At 45.3% G+C, this 27599-nt stretch overlaps 1 protein-coding gene and 1 non-coding gene across 2 annotated transcripts in view; both read left to right on the top strand.

The window, feature by feature from the left end:
• The window catches only part of LOC144694069 (guanylate cyclase soluble subunit beta-2-like), a 180945-nt gene that overhangs the window by 141996 nt on the left and 11350 nt on the right, over positions 1 to 27599 (top strand). Inside the window, exons 8-11 of the mRNA XM_078564429.1 lie at positions 4989 to 5091; positions 8610 to 8713; positions 17503 to 17719; positions 22203 to 22523. Of these exons, the coding sequence (XP_078420555.1) occupies positions 4989 to 5091; positions 8610 to 8713; positions 17503 to 17719; positions 22203 to 22523 (745 nt within the window). The remainder of the gene's footprint in view (positions 1 to 4988; positions 5092 to 8609; positions 8714 to 17502; positions 17720 to 22202; positions 22524 to 27599) is intronic.
• On the top strand, positions 23227 to 23299 carry trnav-cac (transfer RNA valine (anticodon CAC)). The gene has a single exon. It is a non-coding gene; the product is annotated as a tRNA-Val (tRNA).

Consider the following 27599-nt stretch of genomic DNA (forward strand, 5'->3'; position numbering starts at 1 on the left):
TGGAGGCCAGAAATCTGCTGAGTCCAAGTAAGATGACGAGCCTCTGGAGTCGGACATGTCAGAGTTGTTAGACCTGCAAAGGCAAGCTCAGAAACATTTAGTTATGAGAAGAGATTGGATAGACTGGGGTTATTTTCCCTGGAGCAGAAAAGATTGAGGGGGGACATGATTAAGGTGTATAAAATTATGAGGGGCATAGATAGGGTAGACAGGAAGAAACTTTTCCCCTTGGTGGAGGGATCAATAACCAGGGGGCATACACTTAAGGTAAGGGGCAGGCGGTTTAGAGGGGATGTGAGGAAGAATTTTTTCACCCAGAGGGAATCTGAAACTCGCTGCCTGAAAGAGTGGTAGAAGCAGAAACCCTCATAACATTTAAGAAGTATTTGGATGTGCATTTGCGATGCCATGGCATACAAGGCTATGGGCCTAGTGCTGGAAAATGGGATTAGTATAGGTACTTGTTTGACTGGCGCAGACTCGATGGGCCGAAGGGTCTTTTTCTGTGCTGTAGACTTCTATGACTCCATGACTCTGTCACATCAGGAAGGGATGTCCGCCGCAAGGCACGATGGAGGAGTCCGTCTGCCTTCAGGCTGAAGTGATAGTGCCGGCGTGAAAACGCACCAAGGTCAACACTGGTAAGATGGGGGCTACCATAGAGACCTTGATCCAGGGCTCCACTCCTGTACTGCTGTGACTTACTGACCTCCATCACTGACGCCATAGTTGGCATGAGGGGACCGGGACAGGTCGATCTCACTCCAGCTACCTCTTCTCCTCAAGGAGTCATCCAGGGACCCTTGGGCACCCATAGGGAGGAGGATCAGCAAGCAGGTGTATCCCCCCCCCAACACCCCAGCGGCATCCATCAAGGTGACTCCGGGAGTGTCCGGCTCATCCGATCCCCTCTTCCTGTGACCTCAGCAGCTCCACAGGCCAAGGAGGGTGCCACTGCCACACAACAAGACCCTGAAAGCAGGCCACAGCCCTCCAGAAGACGCCCGCCAAGGTCATCAGAGACAGGGCATTGAGGACAGCAGGCTGCCTCCACCTCCACTGTGGATGTCCGCGGAGCATTAAGATGTAGCAGCAGGGTTAGGAAGTTTAAGAAGATCTAGCTGCACAACCTGGGCACAGGTGTTAATCACTTGTACATAATGTTCACTATTGTAAATAAACTCTCAAGAATGTCTCCCTGCCTATGGCTCCTTGTTCTGATGAGCAACGTTCTTGTCACTCAGATGTGAAACCTGTCTGCACAAGATAAAGGGAGGTGTCTCAGTCCAGGGCCTCTTCCCTGTGCTTTGTGTAACCTTCAGACCAATGTGATGGTCCAACCTCACACCCCCTAGACACATTACTAATGCCTGCACCTCGATGGCTCTTGTCACTGCTGCCAGAATGTCATGGGCAGGCATCACAGAGTTCTGTCATTCTCTCTGTGTGCTCTCAGCACCTTTAACGTGGGGCTGGCCCCATCTGTTCAGCATCTGTGACCAGTGACGCTGTGTTACTGAAGCGGTCAGGTGCTGAAGGTGGGCAAAGGATTGGGTGCTTTTAAAATTTCATGGCTGCATTTCTATGATATGACCCTGATCACAGAGCGTAAGTGAGCTGCATTCAGCCACACAGGAGTCAGACATTCTCAGAGGCTGTGTGAAGATCTATGGAGTGTCCTCACTGCATGTCGTCATCACCCTCCTGCAATCAAGCGACTATTAGGGCTTCCACTGCGCCTCCACGATAGGAGCCTCATCACAGAGGGTATCTGTGCTGCCATAAGCCAAACTGGAGTCAAACGTTCACAGATGCAATGTGAGGATCTATAGTGTCTCCTCACTGCATGTCGTCATCATCCTCCGCAAACCTTGCAGCCATGAGGGCTTCCGGAGCGCACTTGCCTCATCTGGCCAGTGTGAAAGCCTCATCACCATCATCGTCACATTTGAGGCCCTCCCCACCCTATTCACCATTGACGTCCTCCTCATCGGAGGAGACCTCCAGCTCCTGGATCTCCTCCTCAGCCAGCTCCTCTCCCCGTTCCAGCACCAGGGTGTAAAGGGCGCAGCAGGTGATGACGATGTGTGACACCCTCTGTGGACTATATTGCAGGGCTCCACCAGACCAGTCCACGTACTGGAACCTCATTTTCAGCATCGCGATAGTCTGCTCCACCAAGTTGTGAGCTGCAGCATGAGCCACGTTACACCTTCGCTCTGCTGCAGTCTGAGGTCACAGTACGGGTGTCATCAGCCACGTCCTCTGTGGGTAGCCCTTGTCCCCGAGGAGCCAATGCTGCAGCCTCTGTGGACCCTGGAAGACATCAGGGATCTGTGAGCGACTCAGAATGTAGGAGCCATGGACACTCCCTGGAAGCCATGCACAGACCTGCTGGATGCAGGTGGTGGTCGCACACCAGCTGCACATTTGGCGAACGGAAGCCCTTGCGGTTGACATTGTTGACCCCTCATTGCGACGGAGATCTGAGCGCCACGTGAGTGCATTTGATTGCACCCTGCACCTGTGGGAAACCTGAGATCTGGGCAAATCCAATCGCTCTGGCATCCTGGCTCTTTTGGTCCTGGGCGAAATGCACAAAGTTGTGTGCCTTTGCAAAGATGTCATCTGTGACTTTATGGATGCATTTTTGGATGGAGGCTTGAAAGGAACTACTGACATAAAAATTGAGTGCCGCAGTCACTTTCACGGCCACTGGCAGTGGATGCCTGACCAGGTGCTCTAGGTGCTGACCAAAGGCGGCTCTTCAGGAGTGTGTGCAGGAGCCCCAGCCTCCCCTTCTTCCTAAAGATGCTGCTCCTCCCTCTGCGCAGCCAGGTGCCTCTGCCACTCCATTCTCTGTTGTTTCCGATCTCTGTAGGCTACGAGGCATGCAGCTAGCTCAAGGCTCCGTGATCCTGATGTACTTCTCCTGCAGGATGAAAGAGAGAGACGCGTGGGTTAGCTTGGGTGTACTAAGAACCTCTCTTGGTTAAGCCTGAAGGTCCCTTAATGCATCTCAGAGAGTGCTGGCCACCACTTGGATGGCCAGAGATTAGTGCGCTGCATGGCTGCCCGAAACCCCACCCTCCTCTGCCCCACTCCGCCCGACCGATTGGCGGCAGCTTTTTCCATTGAACCGCAGGCCGTGCTCTCAGCTCAGACGCAGGCATTCTCCTAACCCATGCTGCAAGGCTGCACTGTTACCTTGAACCATGGGGGAGGCTGGTCCAAACCAGGATGGTGGCATTGCAATGGGCTATGAGTGCCTCCAGCAGTGACTGCTCCATGGCCAGTTTTAGCAAAGAGATTGTACAATGTTTCCAGTCGTCCAATTGTCCTGCAGTCTACTAAAATGTTCATTAGTTTGCAGTCTGTGCCCGAGGGGTGAAAAGCTCTGGAGCGCTTGGTGGCACTTTCATGCCTCTACATTGCTTGAGTAGGCAGATAAACTAGAGCCCCGACTCCATTCTCTCAGCTGCAGAGGAATGGTCACTTTATACAAGGTTTCCCCAGTGCATGGCCGCTTCCCTGCCCCACCACCCACACGTGCTTGTACACTACCTTCAACTGCAGGGCAGCCCTTGCCCACACCGCCCCTCCCCCCAAGTCACCTCAACTGTAGGGCAGCCCTTTCCCACCCCCTCCCCCAAATGTGCCTCAACCTTGAAGTCCAACAGGCAACCTGGGCGAGCGCTGCTGTGCACTCACCTCCAAGTTCGCCTCAAAGTGCAGCCCACCAAATGCATGCCTTTTATATGCTGTTGTGAAACATGTTGCTGTGCAATCATGGTGGTGTGGGCAGATGATCCAGCAGGGGGTGGGAAATGATTCCGGCGGACTGGCCTTATAATGATATGAAGATGTATTACAGTGAGATTCCTGAGATACAATGGCGTGAAAGGCAGCCCACCATCGACGGGCTGAGCGGACGATTGCAAACTTTTTCCACAACGTAGTGAAACCGATTTCTGGCCTTCCCGCCATATTGTCTGCTCACGCTGCTGAAACGCCCAATGCCAGCGGGCACAGAAAATTCCGCGCCCTCTCTTGAATGAGCCACAATTTCCCCAAATTCAAGGGACCAAATCCATCATCTTTGTTCTCACCACAAGCTCCACACATTTACAATCAACTCCAACCTCCTCCTCATTCACTGTCTTAGCCTGAACCAGACTGTTTACAAAATCATCATTCTATTTGATCTTGAGTGAATTTTTAACCCCATAGTCCTCTCTAATTCAAAAAAGACCTACTTGCACCTCAGTAACATGGTCTGCTTTTGCATCTTAATTCTATCACTGAGCCCCTCATTCATATCTTTGTAACCCGAATTCAATGCTTTCCTGGTCAGTTGCTCATCCTCCACCTTCTGTAACTTTCAGCTCATACAAAATTCTACTACCTTTATCCAACCTGTCACAAAATCCTGTCACTCATTCCCTGTTCTTGCTAACCCACATGCACTTCCAATTCCTCAATCTCTCAGTTTAAAATTGTCATCTGTCTGCTTAAATCTCTCTGACCTCATCTCTTCCCATCTCCATGATCTCCCCCAGCCCTATAATGCCATCTCTGAACTTGCTGTTCCTGTAACTTTGGTATCTTTTGCATCTGCACCCCCTCTGTACTTCATCCCCACGTTAACACTACTAATGACAGCCACACCTTCAGCTATCCAGGCATAAAGCTCTGAAATTCTCTCCCCAAATTCCTCTGCCTTCTCAGTTCCTTTTCCTAGAATAAAACCTTCATTAAAATTTACCTATTTGAACAAGGTTTTAGTCACCACTCCAAATATATCTGCCTCTGATTAAGCATCCATTTTTCCTTATGCTTCTATAAACACATTTAAGTTTTATTTTTACATCATTTCGGCCTCAAGGTGATCCCATTTAACTTTATAAATACAGGAATGTTTAACATGCATAAGTAGGCAAAGACTAAAGAAAATGAAAATGTACATAATGTAAAATCTTTTGTTTCAGGATTTGGAAAGAGCAACGAACAAGATTAGAAACAGAGCTTCTGGATCCCCTGTCAGGAAAAACCACTGGGAAACAATTCGTGGGATTGTCAAATTGGGAAAAGGTAACCATTGGAACATTTCCAAAATTGGTACAGGTGATTTAAAACAACAAAAGCACTCAAAGCCTTTACTTTGGTGAAGGCAGTAACATAGTAATATTGTCACTGGACTAGTAATCCAGAGGCCCAGGCTAAATCTCTGGAGGACCCAGGATCAAATCCCACCATGACAGATGGTGGAATTTGAATTCAATAAAAGCCTGGAATTAAAAGTCTAATGATGACCATGAAACCATTGTCGTAAAAACCCATCTGGTTCATTAATATCCTTTAGGGAAGGAAATCTGCCGTCCTTACTTGGTCTGGCCTACATGTGACTCTAGATGCACAGCAATGTGATTGACTCTTAAATGCCCTCTGAAATGGCCTAGCAAGCCACTCAGATGCAAGAAATCGCTGAAAAGTCAGTAAAAAGGAATGAAACCAGATGGACCACCCAGCATCAACCTAGACACCAGAAATGACAATGGCAAACTCAGCCCTGTCGACCCTGCAAAGTCCTCCTCACTAACATCTGGGGGCTAGTGCCAAAATTGGGAGAGCTGTCTCACAGGTTAGTCACGCAACAGCCTGACATAGTCATACTCACGGAATACCTTACAGATCATATACCAGGCTCCACCATCACAATCCTTGTGTATGTCCTGTCCCGCTGGCAGGACAGACACAGCAGAGGCGGGGCACAGTGGTGTATAGACAGGAGGGAGTTTCTCTGGGGTCCTCAACATTGAGTCCAGACACCATGAAGTCTCCTGGCATCAAGTTAAACATGGGCAAGGAAATGTCCCGCTGATTACCATGTACAACACCCCCTCAACTGTGAATCAGTGCTCCTCCTTGTTGAACATCATGCAGGGAGCACTGAGGGTGGCAAGGGGGTAGAATGTACTCTGGATGGGGAACTTCAATGTCCTTCACCAAGTGTGGCTTGGGAGCACCAGTACAGACTGAGCTGGCTGAGCCCTAAGGGACATAGCTGCTAGACTGGGTCTCCGGCAGGTGGTGAGGGAACCAACAAGAGGGAGAAACATACTTGAACTCATCCTCACCAACCTGCCTGCCGCAGATGCATCTGTCGAAGACAGTATCGGTAGGAGTGACCACCGCACAGTCCTTGTGGAGAAGAAGTCCCATCTTCACATTGAGGACATGCTGTGTGCTAAATGGGATCGATTTCGAACAGATCTAGCAACTCAAGACTGGGTGACCATGAGGCACTGTGGGCCTTCGGTAGCAGCAGAATTGTACTCAACCACAACCTGTAACCTCATGGTCCGGCATATACCCCACTCTACCATTACCACCAAGCCAGGGGATCAACCCTGGTTCAATGAAGAGTGTAGGAGGGCATGCCAGGAGCAGCACCAGGCATACCTAAAAATGAGGTGTCAAGCTGGTGAAGCTACAACACAGGACAACCTGTGTGCCAAACAGCATAAGCAGCAAGCAATAGATAGAGCTAAGCGATTCCAAAACCAACAGATCAGATCTGCTCTGCAGTCCTGCTACATCCAGTCATGAATGGTGGTGGACAATTAAACAACTCATTGGAGGAGGAGGCTCTACAAATATCCCCATCCTCAATGATGGGGGAGCCCAGCACAATTGTGCAAAAGTTAAGGCTGAAGCATTTACAACAATCTTCAGCCAGAAGTGCCAAGTGGATGATCCATCTCGGCCTCTTCCAGAGGCCCCCAGCACCACAAATGCCAGTATTCAGCCAATTGAATTCACTCCACGTGATATCAAAAAATGGCTGAAGGGTTTGGATACTGCAAAGTTGTGGGCGCTGATGATATTCCAGCAATAGCATTGAGGACTTGTGCTCCAGGACTTGCCACGCCCCTAGCCAAGCTGTTCCAGTACATCTACAACACTGGCATCTACCCGGCAACATGGTAAATTGTCCAAGTGTGTCCTGTACACAAAAAGCAAGACAAATCTAACCTGGCCAATTACCACCTCATCAGTCTACTCTAGATCATCAGTAAAGTAATGGAAGGGGTCATCAACAGTGATATCAAGCGTCACTTGCTTAGCAATAACCTGCTCACTGATGCTCAGTTTGGGTTCAGCCAGGGCCACTCAGCTCCTGATCTCATTACAGCCTTGCTTCCAACATGGACAAAAAAACTGAACTCCAGAGGTAAGGTGGGAATGACTGCCTTGACATCAAGGAGCCCTAGCAAAACTGGGGTCAATGGGAATCGGGGGAAAAGTCTCCGCTGGTTGGAGCCATACCTAGCACATAGGAAGGTGAGTCATCTCAGTTCCAGGACATCACTGCAGGAGTTCCTCAGGGTAGTGTGCTCGGCCCAGCCATCTTCAGCTGCTTCATCAATGACCTTCCTTCCATCATAAGGTCAGAAATAGGGATGTTTGCTGATGAATGCACAATGTTCAGCGCCATTCATGACTCCTCAGATACTGCAGCAGTCCATGTCCAAATGCAACAAGACCTGGACAATATCCAGGCTTGGGCTGACAAATGGCAAGCAAGACTCACACCACATAAGTGCCAGACAATGACCATCTCCTACAAGAGAGAATCTAACCATCGCCCCTTGACATTCAATGGCATTACCATCGCTGAATCCCTCCACTAGAAACATCCTGGGGGTTACCATTGACCAAAAACTGAACTGACTAGCCATATAAATACTGTGGCTGCAAGATCAGGTCAGAGGCTGGGAATCTGAGTAACAACATACCTCTCTCCCCAAAGCCTGTCCACCACCTATAAGGTACAAGTCCGGGGTGTGATGCAATACTCTGCACTTGCCTGGATGAATGCAGCCCCAACAACACTCAAGAAGCTTGATGCCATCCAGGACAAAGCAGCCTGCTTGATTGGCACCCCATCCACAAACATTCACTCCCTCCACCACCAAAGCACAGTGGCAACAGTGTATGCCACCTACAAGATGCACTGTAGAAACTTACCAAGGCTCCTTAGACATCACCTTTGAAACCCATGACCACTACCATCTGGCAGGACAAGGCAGCAGACACATGGGAACACCACCACCTGGATGTTCCCCTCCAAGTCACTCACCATCCTGACTTGGAACTATATCGCCATTCCTTCACTGCCACTGAGTCAAAGTCCTGGAACACCCTCCCTAACAGCACTGTGGATGTACCACAGTGGTTCAAGAAGGTAGCTCACCACTACCTTCTCAAGGAACAATTAGGGATAGGCAATAAATACTGACCTAGGCAGTGATGCCTGCATTCTATGAATGAATTTTAAAAACTTTTGTGGCACTTTTTGTTTTCTGTGTGTCAAAAAGCTTTGTTGCGAATTTAAGCCCGTGAGATGCTGTCACAACTTCTATTTAGTTGGGAAACAAACACCTTTCAGTACCATGCATACATTTTTCTGTGTGATAATTCTGTAAAGTGCCCAAACAATTTAGATAATTTTGTAACCCCGTCATTGTAAATTCAAATGTCTGCACATCATCAGTCACGAACATAAAGATACGGAATTGCACATTATATTTTGTTTTTCTTCATAGGCAAACTATTAAGAGGGTTTGAACCAGTCTACCCCGAAAGTCTGTGGGTTGATATAAAAACATTTTGTAATTCTTTTCCTTTCCACATTGTCTTCACTAAAGAGGTGGGTCTTCAGTCTATTTGTTCCTTTAAAAAGTGTTATGGATATACGAGGGCCTGTGTCAGTGACTATTGAAATCTATTTTTCACTAACTTCTTGCCTTTCCCTCCTGAAGACATTGCCTTCTTACTGGGATAGGTTCCATGTGTGTTGAGCACCAGAATGTAACTTCCCTGAGTGTCCATTATTCATGTGCAAGGCTTGACAGCAAATGTTGATAGTCTATTTGACTATCACAACAAAACTCACACCTTTACTCATGCACGAATCACTGGACAGCAATCAAGAATAGGCAGCTGGCTGTTTTTTTAAGCCTAACAAAAGAGTTTTGAGGAAAACGTTAGAGATAAACCAGAAACCTTCCTTATATATAAATGACACATGGCAGATGCAATTTAATGCCGTTAAGCATGAAGTGATACACTGAAAGGAACATATGTTTGGATTTTTGCAGAGTCATGGAGACTCAGGGGACCTTCCAAATTGGCTGGTGGGACCCAGATCTGGAAGTCCTGCCCCCATTTCTAACAGACACCGTTTTCATCAGGTTGGGGGGCTGGGGGTGGGGGGAGGGGTGGATGGGAAGGGGGTGAAAAACCCAAACTCAGCAGGGCCATTTGAACTCAGTGCTGAATTCCAATAGACTCCATTTTCACTGAAGCAAGGGACTTAACCTGCAATGTGAGAATTACGAATCTTTATAGAGTCGCAAATGCTCATCAAGTGTGGTTAAGGTCTATCGAACTGTCAAGCTGTCAAGTTATTTAAACGGCCAGCCCTTTAAATATTGAAAAAAAATTGCCCGTCTGTGTCTGTGAGCTAAAAAAAATACTCTGTTTCAGCAATTTCAAAAGCTGTTTGTTGATACAACGCTAAGAACATAAGAACTAGGAGCAGGGGTAGGCAATTCAGCCCCTCAAGCCTGCCCCAGCATTCAATATGATCATGGCTGATCTCATTTTGGCCTCAACTCCAATTTCCACCCTCTCCCCATAACCTTTCAACCCGTTACTAATTAAAAATCTGTCTATCTCCTCAAATTTATTCAGCATCCCGGCATCCACTGCACTCTGAGGTAGTGAATTCCACAGATTCATGACCCTTTGAGCAAAGTAATTCCTCCTCATCTCTGATTTAAATCTACCACCCCTTAGCCTAAAACTATGGCCTCCCATTCTTGAATGCCCCACAAGGGGAAACATCCACTCCACGTCTATTTTGTCTATCCTCTTTAGCTTCTCATATACCACAGACTATCCAACAGCTCCTGCAATGCCTATTGCTAGAGGAACCGTGCACTGTTGCAGATCTTGCCGAATTCAATAACAAGGCGCAAAAATATGTCCAGTTCTGGCTGGGCCATGTATAGACTGTCCATGGACACGATAAGAAGAAGAAGAAGCGCTATCATTATAACATTGATAACGCTTGGATGCTTTCCACAACCTATCATTATCACAGTGGGAGGCTGTAAGTTCACAAGAGGTTATTAAAGATTAACTGTCTTTTATTGGGGTTATAAATACAAATGATTGTTTTTATTATGGATTAAGTACTTGTTGGGATTTAAATCTATTGAATGAGCTTTCATGAATGGGGGTGGTTTTTTATCTCATGAAGTCTGTAATAGCTATTTAGAACTTTAATTTATTTTATCTCAGCATGGCTCCTGAGGTCTGCCCATGGTGGAAACTGGGTGAGTTGGCATGGAGGTTGTAAGAGCAACGGGTGCTTGGTGGGGTAGTGTGAGTTGGCACTAAGTTAGCATTGGGGCTATAAGGAGCCATTGGGGGTGAGTGGGGGGCATGGGTTGGCATGGAAAGTATGGGGACCCATTGGGGATGTTTGGTGGTCATGAGATGGCATGGAGGGTATGAGGAGCCATTGGGGATAGGTGGAGGGCAGCATTAGGCATGAGTTGGCATTTATGGAGATTGGATGAGGGGGTGAAGGGTGTGAGGGATGAAGTATAGAGGGCCTGATTTTAAGAGAACAACTGGGACTAATTCCCAGAGAGCCGAAGTGAGCCTTTTTAACAGCTCGCCTTGACACTCGACAGGCCTTGTGGCCGCCTCCACTCAACATCTGGGGGCGGTGGGTCTAACTTCATCCTGCCCTGGGAATTAATATCCTGCCATTTGAGGCACTTTTTCCCAAGACGGGTGTGCAAGCTGGGATTTTTGCTATTGGCTCTGCAGAGAAAATCCAGACCATGGAGAGGGAGAACCTAAATTGTATTATTTTGAGGTATCTGCAAGAAGGATCTGGGGCTGCATATTCACAAATCAGAAGTTGGTAGGGCAACTTGATAACAGTTAAGAAAGTTTATGGAATGCTTTGCTTTATAAAATAGGGACAATGAAGACAAAAACAAGGAAGTCATGCTGAACCTTTTACAAATCACAGGCTGGAGTATTGTGTACAATTCTGGGCACTGCACTTTAGGCCTTGGAAAGGATGCAGAGGTTGTTTACCAAGATAATACCAGGGATCAGGTACTTCAATAATGTGGAAAGATTGGAGAAACTGGAATTGTTCTTCTTAGAACAAGGAACATTAAGATGAGGTCTAATAAACTATTCAAAATAATGAACAGATTTGATGCAGCAAGCATCCCCTGTATCCCCTGGCAAGTGGGTCAACATCCAGAGGTTATAGATTTTGTGAGACAAAATGAGGAGACTATTTTCACACAGAGGTGGTTAAAATCTGGGACGCCCTACCTGAAAGTTTCCACAGGAACTTTCAAAATGATGTGTACTAATTTGCACAAGTATAGAGAAAAGGCTGAGGTGTAGGCCTAAATTGGACAGCTATTTCTGAGAGGCAGTACAAGCACAATGGCCCAGATGGCCTCCTTCTATGCTGTAAGGTTGTTTGATTCTATGGTTCTTAGTTTGTATAGCTCAATTACTTACAGGATCAATCCATTGAGTCTTTAGGGGAATACTGAGATTTTTAATGCAGCTAGTCCTTTGTCAGATCAATGTCTCATCATATTATTAAGGATAGGGTAACTGAAAACGTTAATGTTTTTAGCTGATTAGAGAGAGCCAGCATGGATTTGTAAAGCATAGGTCATGCCTGTCAAACTTGATTGAATTTTTTGAAGAGGTGACTGAAGTAGTGAACAGGGGAATAGCTATGGATGTTGTTTACAAGGACTTCCAGAAGGCATCTGATAAAATTTCTCATAACAGCCTGTTAAAGTTGGAAACCATTGAATTGAAGGCAAATTATTGACCTGGTTTGGAAATTGGCTGAGCAGCAGGGGGCAGAGAGTAAGGATAAGGAGCTGGTACTCTAATTGGAGGGGTGTGACTTGCGGAGTGTTGAGGCCTAACCATTCACTGTATTTATTAACAATTTAGATGGCGAAATAGAAAAATCACACATGCAAATTTGCGGATGACTCAAAGATAAGAGCTCTGTAAACAATGCAAATGGAAGCATAAAATTACAGAGATATTAAGAGATTAAGGGGTGAATTTTCTCCCTGTCAGGTGGGCTGAGCGGGCACGGGCGGGCGCAGAGCCAATCGTCACCCGCAATCGGCTGCACGCCCCCATTTTACATGGGTGGACCAATTAAGGTCTGCCCAGCGTGACACGCACCCGGAAGGTCTTAGCGCTACCTATGCGGGCTGGGGGAGGAGGGAGAGTCGGGCCTGCACTCTTTCGCGCATATGCGCAAAAGGGCGCAGAAATCTCCCTGAGGCAGCTCCATGCCCCAGGGAGATTAAGTTCAGCTCAAAACATGTTTAAAATAAAGAAATAAAATTATGCAGACATGTCCCCTCATGTCACATGAGCTGGGACATGTTTATGAATTTTAATCAAAATTTTTATTTAATTTATAAACCCTTCATTAAACCTCATCCCACTAGTGGATGAGGTTTCATGAGAAATGTGAAGGCCGCCTGGGCTCTTCGCCTGCCCGCCAGGTTGGACGGGCAGCCCTGACAATGACTTTACTTAGGTGATTAATGGCCTTAACAGGCCTTTGACAGTTCGGCGGGCGCGCAGCCGACTCCGGTGAATGCCCGCCGAACTGAAGATCGGAATGACGTGCGCTGATGTCAGGACGCACGCCCGATGTCACCGCGCGTCATTTTATGCGTCGGCGTGTGGGGCCCGCCCCCGCACACTGAACGGAAGATTCAGCCCTAAGTGAATGGGCAAAACTGTGGCAAAATGGAGAATATTCACTATGGGGCTAAGGAGGATAGAACAAGGTACTGCCTAAATGATGAAAGGCTAAGAAAGGAGGTCCAAAGAGACTTGGGGTTCCAAGTATATACATCATTAAAATGTTATGAACAGGTACAGAAAATAATCAAAGTGGCTAATGGAACACTGGTATTGAATCTAGAAGATGAGAATACAACAGGGAAGAAGAATATTTTATAATGTGCTTGGTAATGTTTGACTAATACAGATTATTTACTGAGTATGTAGAGATATATGAAATACAAGCTGGATTGAAACATATTTTACTGCTTTGGCTATATCTTCCAAGAGACTGCACAAGAGAGAGCAAATCATGTGATGTTGCAGCACTTCCTCTAATGATATACATAGTATTTGATTAGCATATTAAACAATTGGAATTAGCCCTTTGCACTATATATATCAGCTATACAAAGCCCTGGTTAGACTACACCTTAGGAAGGGTGGCCCTAGAACTTCCAATCTTCGGGGGCTCATACCCCAGAGGTACCCCAGAAGATGTGCTGGGGGAACCACCAGAAGCCCCCACACAATGACTGCATGGCAACTGCACAAGAAGTTTAAATTTCTGATGGGCAATTACCCTGCACCGGGAACCATTTGATACTCTGATTTAAATCCAAGACTTTGAATGGTTTTGACTCTCTTAGCAGAATAGTTACCCGGGAAAAGTTAGAAGAATTAAAACCCACTTCTAACTCCTGGGTAACTATACTACTGACCAGCCCAACCCTCCCACCAATCCTCCCCCCCCTGCCGACCACCCCCACCGCCAACCATCCCTCTGATTCTCCCCACCCCTCAACTACCCTCCCACCACCCGACTACCCTAACCAACCTTCAACCACCCTCCCACATCTCTACTATCCCCAGCCCCCCAAATACCTTCCGCACCCCTCGAGCACCCCCCTGACCCCCATCTACCCTCCCTGCCCTAACCCCCATGACTACCCAGCCCCCTCGCCCTGATCACCCTACCCCATCCACTTGACCCCCCCAGCTACCGAGCCACTCGCTTTGATCACCTGACCCTCCCTGACCACCTGACCCTTTTCCCCAAGCCCCCTCGCCCTGACCACCTGATCCCCTAGACCACCTGACCCCAATTGCCCTGACCCCAATTGCCCTGACCCCGACTCCCTGCCAATTACCCAGCCCTGACCCCCAACCACACCCCCCCCCCCCAACACCCCTCCCCCCCGATCTCTCAATCCCGACCACTCCGACCCCCAACCACTGGAATCCCCTCACCCAATTACCTTACACATTAACCTTCTCCCTGACCTCTCAAAGTGGCTGGAATCTTTAAACTTGCCTGGTTTATGGCAGCCAGTGTTGTTAAAAGGGCGCAAGAACAAAAATAGCTGGAAAAACTCAGCAGGTCTGACAGCATCTGCGGAGAGGAACACGGTTAACGTTTCGAGTCCGTATGACTCTTCATCAGAACTACGAAAAGTTTTCCAGCATCCGCAGTATTTTGCTTTTATTTTTGTAAAAAGAGAGCATGGCTTCACCTCCCCCCACGCTGTTGCCCAACTCTGGAAGGACTCAGGAACCAAGTATGCTGCACATTTCTCAGACTCGGGATGGGAGTCCGGGCAGGAAATGTACAGCTCCAGACTATGGTAAATACAAAGGAGCGAAGTGGCAATCTGACTGTGATTGCCATTCCACGGAAGTTCTGGACCAATATATTGTGCTTGGAGGGAATGCAGCGTAGGTTTAACAGAACATTTCTGTGGTGCCCAGAAAGGCTCCCAGGGTTAAATTCCGAGGAGAGACTACACAAACTGGTTTTATTCCCTGGAATTTAGAAGGCTAAGGGATGATTTGATCAAAGTTTTCGAGATGTTAAGGGGAAAGATAAGGTTGGAGAGTCTAAGAAGAGGGTGCATACCTTAACAATTAGAACCAGACCTTTTAGAAGTGAAATTAGGCAACACTTCTACGTGCAAAGGGTGGTAGAAGTTTGGAACTTTGTTCTGCAAATCGCAAGTGATGTTAGATCAGGGACTGGCAGCCTGTAGCTCCTTAACGTCCCATTTGTGGTTCCCAATCTTTATTGGCTGGTCCTTATTTTCATAAAAAATATCTAGAAATATTGGCCTAGATCTTCCAGTCAGTGGCAATACTGGGCACATCGCCACTGCCTTCGAAGTTTACTCCAGCTGATGATAACACCCTTTTTTAGCCATACCTTCGGATCCTGGCTGAAGCAGAAATGGACAGTGCAGCCTCTCCACAGTAAGACCAGGAAGCATAGGAGAGTTGGGGAAGGAGAGAAAATGCCCCCTTTCATGACAGTAGCTGCCATATTCAGGTAAGTTTTTAAAGGTCTCAAGTTTTTTAATGAATGAGTGTGGGTTAGTGAATGGGTAAGTGAATGAATGAATGGGTGAGCGAGTAAATGGGTAGGTGAGTGATGTGGGTAGGGGGGTGAGTGGGTAGTTCGGTGGGGGTGTATTCGGGTCTGGTCGCCAGATATTAGAGTGGTCAGAGCGGTAGTTGGGTGGTCAAGGGTTTACTCGCGCCTGGTCAGGGGGCAGTTGAGTCGAAGTCAGGAGGTAGTTGGGTCTGATCAGTGGGATAGTTGGGTTGGTGGAGTAGTCAGATCTGGTCAGGGGAGTAGTCAGGTAGTTGGGGGGCGGTGATTGGAGCGTTGATTATGGTACTGAGTTGAGTTACACAACTGTTAGATCAGACATTAAACTGTGTAACATTTCCTGGGTAAGTATCCAGGTAAGTCCCATGTATCTGGCCCAAGTCTCTGCCCTGATCTCCTGAGGGTCCTGGGTAGCTGGGAATCAGCCTATCAGAAGTTTAAATTTGCTGGGCAATTCCCACATATGTCTTTGCATCAGGACTTTTGCAGGATCCTGAAACACATCCCCCAACGTATGTCAAACTCTGACAATCTGGAGGCTGGTAGATTTGGGCTATTAAATTGAGAGAATATAAATTCAAAGAACTAGAAAGTATCATAATTTTTCTATAGGAATTAAAGGTTAATAATTATGATAAATTTCATGGTTTCAAATGATCAAATGGCATTGTGCTTGAAATAAATGTGTTTGGGTCATATGTCTACATACTGGTGATAGATAAGTCCTTGGGTTCAAGGCTCAGGTTTTATGTTTGCAACATTAATGTTTCTAACATAGCTGAAAACAATAAATTATTCTGAATGCTATTATAAGTCAGAATCTCTGTGCTGGGAAAATTGTCTCTGTTCTGAACATTTTAAGCATAAATTTTATTTTAAAGATCACTTTACTAACAAATTTAAAATGAAAAAAAAATTATTATAAAGTTTATTACAAAAACATTCTTTCATTTCTAAAAGTGAATTTGTCATTGATATTTTACTCAGAGCCGAAAATTGATATTTTGCTAATTTTATTCTTTTGTTTTGTGACCCCAACCAGTTTGTATTTCAGACAAATTTCTTTAAAAAAAGGCTCTTCAGGTAAAAATAAAGATTGTTGATCCCTGAACTAGATCAATTGTAAATTTTAAATCTGAGATTAATAGATTTTTGTCACCCACAGGTTTTAAGGGACATGGGGCAAAGAGCGAGTATGTGGAATTAGGTTACAGATCAACCATAATCTTTTTGAATGGTGGCTCAGGGGGAGGGGGCGGTACTAAATGACCTGCTCCTGTTTCTAATTCCTATAATCCAACCTTCTCACAAGAAAATTAAATCAATATTACAGAATCACAAAATCTTAACAGCACAGAAGGAGGCCAATCAGCCCATTATGTCTGCACCGGCTTCCAAATGAGCATTATGACCTCGTGCCATAGCCCTGCCTTTTCCCCGTACCCTTGCGCATTGTTTCTATTCAAATAATCATCTAATGTCCTCTTGAATGCCTCGATTGAGCCTGTCTCTATCACACTTTCAGGCAGTGCGTTCCAGACCTGAACCACTTTCTTATCTTCATCTGAAATGTATTTAATTCACCTGCTTCATCAGTGTTCTATTATCATGCACATCTGGTTTTGCATGCTTTCCAAATTGGATACTTTTAATCATTTTGAACTACAAAGTTGTATTTGCATATATTGAAGAAACAGATGCAGTACCGAAAAACACCGTTGTCTTGTAATTGGATCAATTAGTTTAAGTATTACCAATGTGTTTCCTTAAAGTATCATATACAATTAAGTCCTTAAATTGTGAATAGAAATTTTAATTGAAGGTGCATTTATACCTCAACAATAATTCTGGGCAAAATAGTCTCATCTCATAATAGTATTAACACAGTCTAAATCTGGAGCCATGGCGTAGGCTGACACCGGAATGAATCAGAAACCACCACATATTAATATGAAACATGTAGTGTAAGTAAGGCCCTATCAGAAATTAATGGTATATCTGGTCTGAAAGCTGATGAAATGCTTTCCAAAAGGTAACAATTATCAACTCAATATAACTGAACGTAAGATGTCTTAACTATTAATATTGTGGATTTGCAAGCTGATGCTTCAGTTTATTTATTGGGAAAATATTGATTATTGAAATGTTTTATGCTAACCACTTGTTCTTGGCCTTTTAAGCTTAGGGTAAAACAAGCAGGGATAAATATACAGAAGGTAGTCCCAGGTCTTCAGACAATGGACATCCGACTTGATGAATACTTCACCATTGTTCACCCAGAAGTAACATTCAAAATATCAAGTGTGCGGAAATTCATTAATAGTCAATTTGTGTTAAGAACAAAACGGGAAATGATGCCAGAATCATGGAAGCATCGTCCAATGTTGGAATTAAGAGGTGTGGTAGAAAATGAGGCAACTTCTAAAATATATTTATCTAAAGTGACATACAGATTGAAATGTAAAAATAATTGAATAAGGTCTGGATTTGCAAATCATTCCTTGTGACATTATTTCTTCCATTGTCCAGCTTTAAAGGATGTCCCTTGAACAATTCTGTTCTTACCTATTCAAACGCAGTCAATGCTCCTCCAGCAATTACTCCATGCAATGGAATCTCAAACCAATCACCAAACTTTCTTATTTTTCTTTTTAAGAAGTTGTGGATAATTAACACTAATTAACACTTACTGTTTGATATTTTTATTTTGTTTAATTAGTGCTAATGACCTCATCAGGATAATGGCTTCAAGGAGATATGGAGACCCAAAAATGAGAACAAATTGAATTGGCATTCAAAGATTTGGTTATAAATCCGCAGCTGATTGAGCATCAGTTTTGTGATGCGTAAATTCAGAGATCCTGCACAATGAGTTCCATATCCTTTCTAGCCAGTACCATAATATGACTCAACAAATAGATTGCAAGAACCAACCACACAGGAAGAACAAAAGAAAAACAACTTTTATCATAGTTCTGCGCAACTGCAATTTTTGAAAGCTCACTGACTTGAAATCAAAAAATATGAAACCAGAAACTTCCCTGAAAAATCAAATACTTTGTATATTCTAAATCTAAAAAAGCGAACAATATCAGTTCTTTCTTTATGTTGATAATACATAACTCCATTTATCCTCACTTGATGTTTGTGCCTTCATTCTATCATCAAAACTTTGTTGAGTCACATCTTCCTCAAACACAATGTCAAGAAGACCAAAGCCATAGTTTTTAATATCTGCTACAAATTCCTCCCCCATCCACGGCCTCAGGCTGACCCAGACTGCCCATAATCCTTACACCTTGTTCAACACTGAACCTAGCTTTAAATCTCACATCCTATTCATTATGAAGATCACTTATGACCACCGCTACAACATTGCCCACCTCCAGCCCTACCTCTGCCTTCCACCATTGAAAACTGAAACCTTTATGCCTTTGTGAGTAATTTATCCTCACACACTCCTTGTTTGCTTTCCATCCAACGCCTTCCAACTTGCCCGAGATAGTATGGCACATATGTTTCCTTGAATCAAGCTCCACCTGTCCATCTCCCCATTCTTGCAGGCTATATGGCCTTCTGATTGAATGTCTTAAATTCAAAATCCTTCCATGATCTTCTTAGGAGCATTGGACCAGGCAAAGGTGCCTGCAAGTCAGGCACAAAGGGAATACACAAGGATGATTGATTGATTTTTGTATAGAATATTGGATTGTTTGTTTGATAAAGTTGGTTTGGAATGGTTGTATTGGCTTTTATTTCAGCATTGTGGCCAAGCATTGTGGTGTGCTGGTCAGTGACAGGACAGTAAGGTGCGTGATTGTTGTAGAATGCATATTTGGGGTTGTGTAATTGGATGAAACATTCATGGACAACCAGACCAGAGAAGGGATTTGTTGGTTGCCTCCTTCCTTCCTTCCTTCCTTCCTTCCTCCTTGTCCTTCTCTTCCTCCTTCTGTTCCTGAGCTGCTCAGTGTATCCCTGGTGGCAAAGGCTGTTCATTCATGAGAGTAAGATTGTGCAGAATATAGGGGAGCATGACAAATTGGGACACACTCTTTGGTGAGTGCAGCAGGACCCCTTCAGGGCAGTCCATCTTTCTTCAGCACCCCAATATAGTCTGTTCTATGATATTTTGGTGGCAGCATTGTATGCATCTTAGCCATGTGTGGTTGGGTTGTGCCCTGGTGTCATGAGCTATCTGTTAAACAGAAAGTCCTTGTCATTCAGCTGTCTCCCTCTGGTCTGACATGGTGATTCAAATACTGAGGGAATAGCAGATTGATGCAGTATTAAGGCATCATACCTGCTGCCTGGATAGCGAGCATTCAGCTGCATGATGTGCTGAGCATGGGTGTGCATCAACTGGATATTTAGGGAGTGGAATCCTTTGCAGTTGCAGTACATCTCAGCATTTAAATGGTGCTCACGAAGCCACATTTGCAAAGTCGCTGGCACACTGCACCATGGGAAAGCCGCTATTCTTGCAAAGCCAGGTGCACACCTCACTTCTGTCTCATTAGACAGAGAGAACGCAGTGCACCCCTCTTCAGGCATAAAGGACATCCCTTTTGCAGCAGTGGTTGTCAAACTGAGATGTCATGGATGTCGCCTGGTCCTGCTTGGAAGAATCCCAACACAAAAGATCATTGCCATAGTCACGTTCACAGCCCTGGACAGTACTTTTATTGCCCTGCTCTGAGGTTGTGGATCTGCCTGCAAAAGGTGGAAGATTTCTCTGAGCATCTCCTTCATTAAACAGAGATGATTCACACCCTGTTCCTGGCTTAGGTTGAGGTAAGAGAAGTGCTCCTGGAAGATCCTGGCTAGATAAGGTCTCCTTCTTCCTCCCCCTCCTCCTCCTCCTCCCCTTTGTGTGCAGATTTTGCTCAATTTCCTTCTCACACTGCAGGCCATAGGGAGGGGTGGGGGAGAGGGATGGGGGGAGGAAACTATAACACCCCCCACTGACCAGAAGCCTTGAAGTCAGAATTAATCCAGGTGCAGCACCACTCCCTATCAAATCACCAACTTGGGCAGTTCTTCTTGCTGCTGAAACTATGTTCAGTGTGTGAGTTTAACAGAAGATGTTAACTGGAGTAACTTGGTTGAAAATGGCAGTGCTGGTTGAACCAGCATTGCATGCTGACTGATGCACAGTCTGACTACATTGTATACTTCCAAATGCATTCTTAATGCATACGCTACTGACCTATCCAAATTGGCATCTGGCATGGACTCTTCCATAGGTTTTCATGAAGAGTGTGTGTGCCATTTTGGAACCAAAATGGTACCCACTGCACCAAAACTACAGGTGCTATGGAGCTGCATTTTGTGGCCTGTATTCCTCCAACACCCCTTTCTTGTTGGCTTACATCCCTTTGCTCCACCTTGTGGCAGATCGTTCAACTAGCTGGGTTGTTTAGGACTTTTTGCCTCAGCCTCACAATCTCTTTTTACCTTTCCAAAACTCTTTAAGATCCAATATGCTTAAACTTAGTGTGCTTTGCTTCAAATTCAAAATTTTGATGTGTGTACTATTTTATAAGGATTATCAAAAAATCAGGAGAAAAAACTAATGACCTTTACTATTGCTGAAAAAAAAACATTTTTGTCAAAACTTTTTCATCTTGCACTCATCAGGGCAATTCACAAGAATACTTTATACTGCATAAGAGAGTTGGCAAGTGGACTCTGATTGGTAGAGGCATTACCATGGAGAATGCACCAGTTGATGGTGACTGACAGTTAACTGCCAAGCATTGTTTGCATTTTAAACCAGGCACCTTGACTCTTATTGATCAAGGCATTGCTCTGAGGATATTAACCAGAAAATAGCTGTCATTTATTTTGTTCAGCTGAAACAGGCACAATTTTTGTTCCCTTTACATTTGGTATTCTTGCGAATTGTCCTGAGTTGAAGAAAAAGAGCTTCGACAAAAATGTCTCTTTTTTCAGCAATACTAACGACCTGTGGAAGTACATTGCCAATCTGAAACATGGGCATAATAAAGCTTTCATAAAAACCACTATCATAAATGTAAATTAATGTTAATGATCTTACTCTTTTTAGACTTGCATGTACCATATATATTTACATCTATATTCAAATGTTCATACAGCATTTAATTAAGGTTTCAACCTGAAGCATATTTCAATTGATTTCTCATTTGAGATGTGGAAGATTTTATTCTTGACTTACACTAGAAAAGTAGCTCAGGCAGAGGCAGGAAATTGGTTAGGGATGTGTCCCACTGAGTCTTTGGTCATTTCTGGCCAAGTAGTGATCTACCAATCTCACTTCTAGTGAACTTGCTGCCTTGTAAGGGGAGGGCATAACCAAATAAAGCAGTAATGATAGAGTTACATCAAAAGTCACAGTTTCTGTCATTACCTTCAGAGATGCACTAGTGCTAGTAAAAATCAATAATCCAGTCTAGCCAGAGGAGCTGATTAGAGTGAATGATTCACACCCCCCCCACCCCGAAAAGAGTGTTACACTTGATCGAACAGGGGCCAGAAATTGTTTTTAGCCTGTTAAGGAATTTCTGTTCTTGCCCCAAGTCATCACCTTTGTGCAGATGAATGCTCCATTCAGAGCTTCCAAAAATATGTAAATGAGATTGATGCTGACACAATTCCTCGGATCAGCAATATCAGATCTCCTGCCCAGTTGCACTGACTATGCAGAGCTAATGAAGAGGAAAATCTCAGTAATTTCTAAGGGAACGAGATGTAGTCAAAGTTAACTGACTGATGTATTTGGTAGAAATGTACTAAAGTCAGGTTAAGGCAAGAAATGTTGGGGCAGTTACCAAAGTATTATTCTTTCAGGGGAATGTAATAAGTGCTTCTTACAATGATTTTCATCATCTTCCTCCAGGTCAAATGGTGTGGATGGAATATTTACAATGCATGTTGTATCTATGCTCTCCTCTGCTACGAAGTTTGCATGAGCTTGAAGAAAGAAACATGCACCTTTCCGATATTGCCTCTCATGATGTGACCAGGGACCTTATTCTTCTGAATCAGCAGAGACTTGCTGAGATGGAATTATCCAATCAGCTTGAAAGAAAGAAAGAAGAACTGAGAATTCTGTCCAACCATTTAGAGGAAGAAAAGAAGAAAACAGAAGCATTGCTCTACGCAATGCTACCAAAGCATGTAGCAAACCAGCTCAAAGAAGGCAAAAAAGTTGATGCAGGTGAATGGACTTAAAGTAGTTTATATTAACATAATATAAACTGTGGAGGATGATTCATTATCAAAGTTAAAAATTAAAATTGGATACTTGAGATAATGAAAAATTGATAAATGTTCCCAGGCTTTCATTCTTTGGATGGAATAATATCATTACTAGGGCATTTACTCTCCAGTACAACCAATATTCAGCCACTGAAGTTTAGCAAAAAGTTCAGTGCTGTTTTCCTTAAAGGCCCTTTCACACTTCAAGAAACTGGGAGTAAATCTTCAGTTCACTCAAGTTGGAAAATTTGATGGATACCAACTTTTCCAAACTCCATCTTACTTCCTAATTCAAATGTCTAGGAATCCTGTTGATGTAATTGCATGATGATATATTTATGATGACATCACAATGTAAGTGCACGTTTAGTAAAATTAATGAGAAATTAAAAATGATCATTTGTAATATCATGCAGAGCGATGACCAATTCTAAAAATCTATCCCGTCAATTTAAACATTTTCTTTCCTTGCCGGCAAAGTTCTAGATGGGATCTTCCTTTACAATGCAATCCATGACCTGGGTGTAAGTTCCACAAGTTCAAACGCTGGGCCTTGCACTTCTTGGTCTGCAATTTGAAGTCATCTGAAATCTCTACCGTGTTTACACATCATCTTTAGAGGGTGCAGCAGAAATCGCTTCACAACCACACCAAAGGTGGCAGTTTCTGTAGTGTAGTGGTTATCACGTTCACCTCACACGCGAAAGGTCCCCGGTTCGAAACCAGGCAGAAACATTATGAAAACTTACTCACTAAATAGTGAGGATAATTTGCACCGTTGAAGCTTACCTGAATCTCCTACATTGTAGGCACAATGCATTTGCTCTCACCGAGGTCATAATAAATACTTAGGTGCATCAGAGAGGCTGCTTTATATGCTCATGGGCCTCAGCTATTTACAACCTATATTAATGACTTAAACAAAGAGACAGAGAGTGATATATTTAAGTTTGCTGACAATATAAAACTAGGTGGGAATTTAAGCTGTGAGGAGGGCACAAAGAGGCTGCTAAGGGATATAGAGAGATAGACAAGTTAAATGGCTGGGTAATAAGGTGGCAGATGGAGTATAATGTGGGGAACTGTGAGGTTTTTCACTTCAGTAGTAATAATAGAAAGGAAAAATATTTTTAAAAGGCGTGAAACTTGTAAATGTTGATGTTCAGAAGGACTTCAGTGTATGTGTACAAGGAAGATAGAAAGTTAGCTGAAGGTACAGCAAGCAATAGGGAGGCAAATGACATGTTGACATTTATTGCAAGGGAATTGGAATACAAGAACAAGGCAGTCTTGCTATAGTTGTACATGGCTTTGATGAGACTACATCTGGAATACAGTGCACAGTTTTGGTCACCATATTTAAGGAAGGATATACTTGCATTGGACGCAGTACAGTGAAGGGTCACTGGGATGAGGGGGTTTTCCAATGATTAAAGGCTGAGTAAATGGGGCCTATACTCTGTGAAGTTGAGAAGAATGAGAGGTGATCTCATTGAAACATACAAGATTCTGAAGGAACTTGACAGGGTGAGATTGAGAGGTTGTTTCCCCTAGCTGGGGAATTCAATCATTTAGGACTGAAATGAGGAGAATTTTTTTTCACTCAAAGGGTTGTGAATCTTTAGAATTCTCTACCCCAGACGGTTATGGATCAGCCATCACTGAATATATTTAAGGCTGAGATAGACAGATTATTGACCACTCAAGAAATCAAGGGATATGGGACTGGGCAGGAAAGTGGAGTTGAGGCTAACGATCAGCCATGATCTTAATGAACGGTGGAGCAGGTTTGATGCTATGTATGGTCTACTCCCACTCCTATTTCTTATGTTCTTATTAATAAAGGACAATTGTTGTTAATTCTATCAATACCTCAATTCCTGTAATATATTTTCCAAATCATTTGATCTCTTTATCTGTCGTTAACAACTGTTCCACCATAAGGCTATGTTGTTCTACTAATTTAAGGTTTGTATTAATGTACCATTGACTTCCTTGCCCTTCTTAGCTGGTGGAAAGTGTCTGTCTGCACAGCACATCTTATCCTTGCTAGTATGGTCAGGTTTGGGAAGTCACCCTGTGAGCAACTGTGGAGGCAACTGAACAAGGTCTTACCTCATACATACAAAAGCAAATACAGTGGATGCTGGAAATCTGAAATAAAAACAAAAAATGCTGGAAAAACTCAGCAGGTCAGGCAGCATCTGTGAAGTGAAACAGAGTTAACGTTTCGGGTTGAGTAACCTTTTATCAGAGTACGCGGACCTGAAATGTTAAATCTGTTTCTCTCCACTGATGCAATCTGACCTGCTGATTTTAGCCAGCATTTTTTTGTTCTTACCCTATCCATGACTGGTGTTGACTCTTTATAGTGTTCACTGATCTATGTGTATTTTCAGTAATTTCTGCTTTTATTTTAGATGCCCAGCATTTATATTTTCCATTTTTATTTTAACAAAAAGAATACCATAGCTTTGAACTTTCCTCACAGCTGTGCATTCTCTTCTGCTTAAAATGTTTATTGTTCCTTTGAAAGATACTTGAGGGAAGTTACATCTCCCTACTGCTCTGTTCATGTTGTAAAGGGAGATCATTTAAAAAGAAGCCTACTGCTCACCACCTACCTGAGGCCTGTTGATTTTTGAATGGGTCTGTATAGAAATGGACAGCTAGCGCTCCTGTCCAAAACAGGCATAAGCCTTAGTACACCATTTGGCCAGGATTTTCCGTTTGGCTGGGGGGGAGTGGGAGCGGACCCGATTGCTGCCCACGATCGGGTCCGTGCAGCCATTTTATACGGGCGGGCCAATTAAGGCCTGCCCAGCGTATTTCCTGACTCCCATGGATAGAGGGAGTGTGTGGGCGGCAGCGGGCGTGCACAGACCGCCGGGTCCAATGGCGACCCGGCAGTCTGTTTAAAAGAAGGCCTGGCAGCCTCTTGTAGGCTGCTCACAATGGCCAGTTCTAGGCCGCAGCAGAAGGGTTCGGGCTAGCAGGCCAGGCTGGAGGGTAGGCTAGTGGAGCAGGCCAGGCTGAAAGGTAGGCTAGCAGGGAGCCAATGCGCCCCTCATTTTTCTGATGACTATCTTGCTGCCCTCCTGGAGGAGGTGGCAGCACAGCGGGAGGTGTTGGTCCCCCAGGATGGGAGGAGGTGGCGGAGGTGGTGAGCTCCCGCGACATGTTGTGGTGCACCTGGATCCAGTGCTGCAAGCACTTCAATAATTTGTTGTGCTCTGGCAGGGTGAGTACCATGTTGGCATTGGGCATTTAACCCAGCAGGTAGCCTTACCATCTGCGCCCCTCCACCTCCCCCAAGTCTCAGTGTCGAGACTGCATTGAATCATTGAGGGCATTTTTCCTTTGCTGGGTGGGGGGCAAGCAGATACTGCCCATGATGAGGTCAGCCTGAGAGGGTCATGAGGAGATGAGTTTTCCCCCGCAGCATGTGTTGATCTTAGTCCCACATGATTGGTTTGGGGGCAACCTGGAGGAGCTGCACCTAGGCGCAGACTCAGAATTCCAGGACATGTCCAAGTCAGGGTGATGAGATGGGGGAAGGGGAGCCTCAAGGTGGCGTGGCAACGAACCATCTGCTTCCCTCTACATTGCACGTGCTTGCACCTCCTTGCAATGGGAGGAAATACCCTGTGGTTCCTCATCTCATGTAGGCAGGATGTGTCCAAGGGGGCGGTGGGGGGCTGGGGAGCAGGCCTAGCATCTTTGTCTGAGTGACCAGCAGCAGCCGGGTGAGGAGGCACTGGAGGCCTGTTATGTCCCACTCTAGTTGGGGTGTGGTGTGCATGAGCAGAGTCCACGTACAATTTTCCCTAATCAATGCTCTTCTCTCTTTTTCAGAAGAATGCTCATAACGCGGCCGAGCGTGTGAGGACTGGAGGCGGCCAGGCACCTCTCCATATTAAGCCACTTCGAGCAGGAGGCCCTTGAACTGGAGAGGCACCATGCACCCAGGTCTACTGGTGTCGGTGAGGCTGGGGTGCCACGGCCAGGTATTTAAGGCCAACAGTGATGTCCGCATTAGTCCTCCCAACAGCCAGAGCACTGATGATTGTTACTTTAGTTATTGTTGCAACATTGCTGGGACATTGGTTATGGAAGGTTGAGCGCATAATGAGCCAGGAGGACTGGGATGAACTTTGTCATTGTCTTCACGCTAACTAATCCACTGTCCTTGTTCTTACTTTCAGCAACATCAGAGCACGACCAGAAGGAGGAGTAGCAGATGCCCCCTCTCACACCTGAGGGGCCTGAAGCCTCACCAGCATCATACCATCTCTGCGAGGCAGGCACCAGCGTAGATACTAGCACCTCGGTGGGAATTAGAACAATGGCTAGTGTCCCGGGGCACAGTAATGATGGCACTTCACACTCGCTGGACAAGCTGGCAGAGACAGAGAATGCCCATGGCACTGGCAGGAGTCATCTGCAACGCAGCAGGTGCAGGAGCATCTGCGGGAGATACATGAGGCTATGCTTGGTATGGTGTCCGTGGTGGAAGAGTCCACGCGGCCGCTTGCCGAAGCAATGAGCCACTTGTCCGAGTGCGAAGCGTCCTCCATGGAGAGAGTGGCGACTCTCGTGGAGATGCTCCTCCAGGAGATCCGTCAGGGTATCTTGGTGATGAGCTCTGACCAGCAAGCCCTCACATTGGCACTGACCTCAGCTGGTCAGTGCCAGTGTGAGAGATGGTGTGAGCATCAAGTTTCCCAGCTCATTGCACATCCATCCACGGTGAGCAGGGAGGTCCGAAGCGACCTCACGTCGGCGCAGCAGCTGCCTGTCATCTCTGTGGGCTCCTCTCAGGGGGCACCGAATGAGGGTGGCAGCCCCTCCGCCCCTCTCCCAGTGACCGTATCATCCGGTGACCCTGCGACGACTGGGGAGATGCCAGCTGTGGAACTGGCAGACGCCTCCCAGGCAGGACCAGCACTGGCTCCACGGGCCAGAGGACGGCCGCCAAAGTCATCAAGGTCAACAGGAAAGCAGAGTCAGCAGGCTGTCTCAGATGCCACTCCGA

This window comes from Cetorhinus maximus, chromosome 19 (assembly GCF_964194155.1).
Source record: "Cetorhinus maximus chromosome 19, sCetMax3.hap1.1, whole genome shotgun sequence".
In the NCBI taxonomy this organism is placed as follows: domain Eukaryota; kingdom Metazoa; phylum Chordata; class Chondrichthyes; order Lamniformes; family Cetorhinidae; genus Cetorhinus; species Cetorhinus maximus.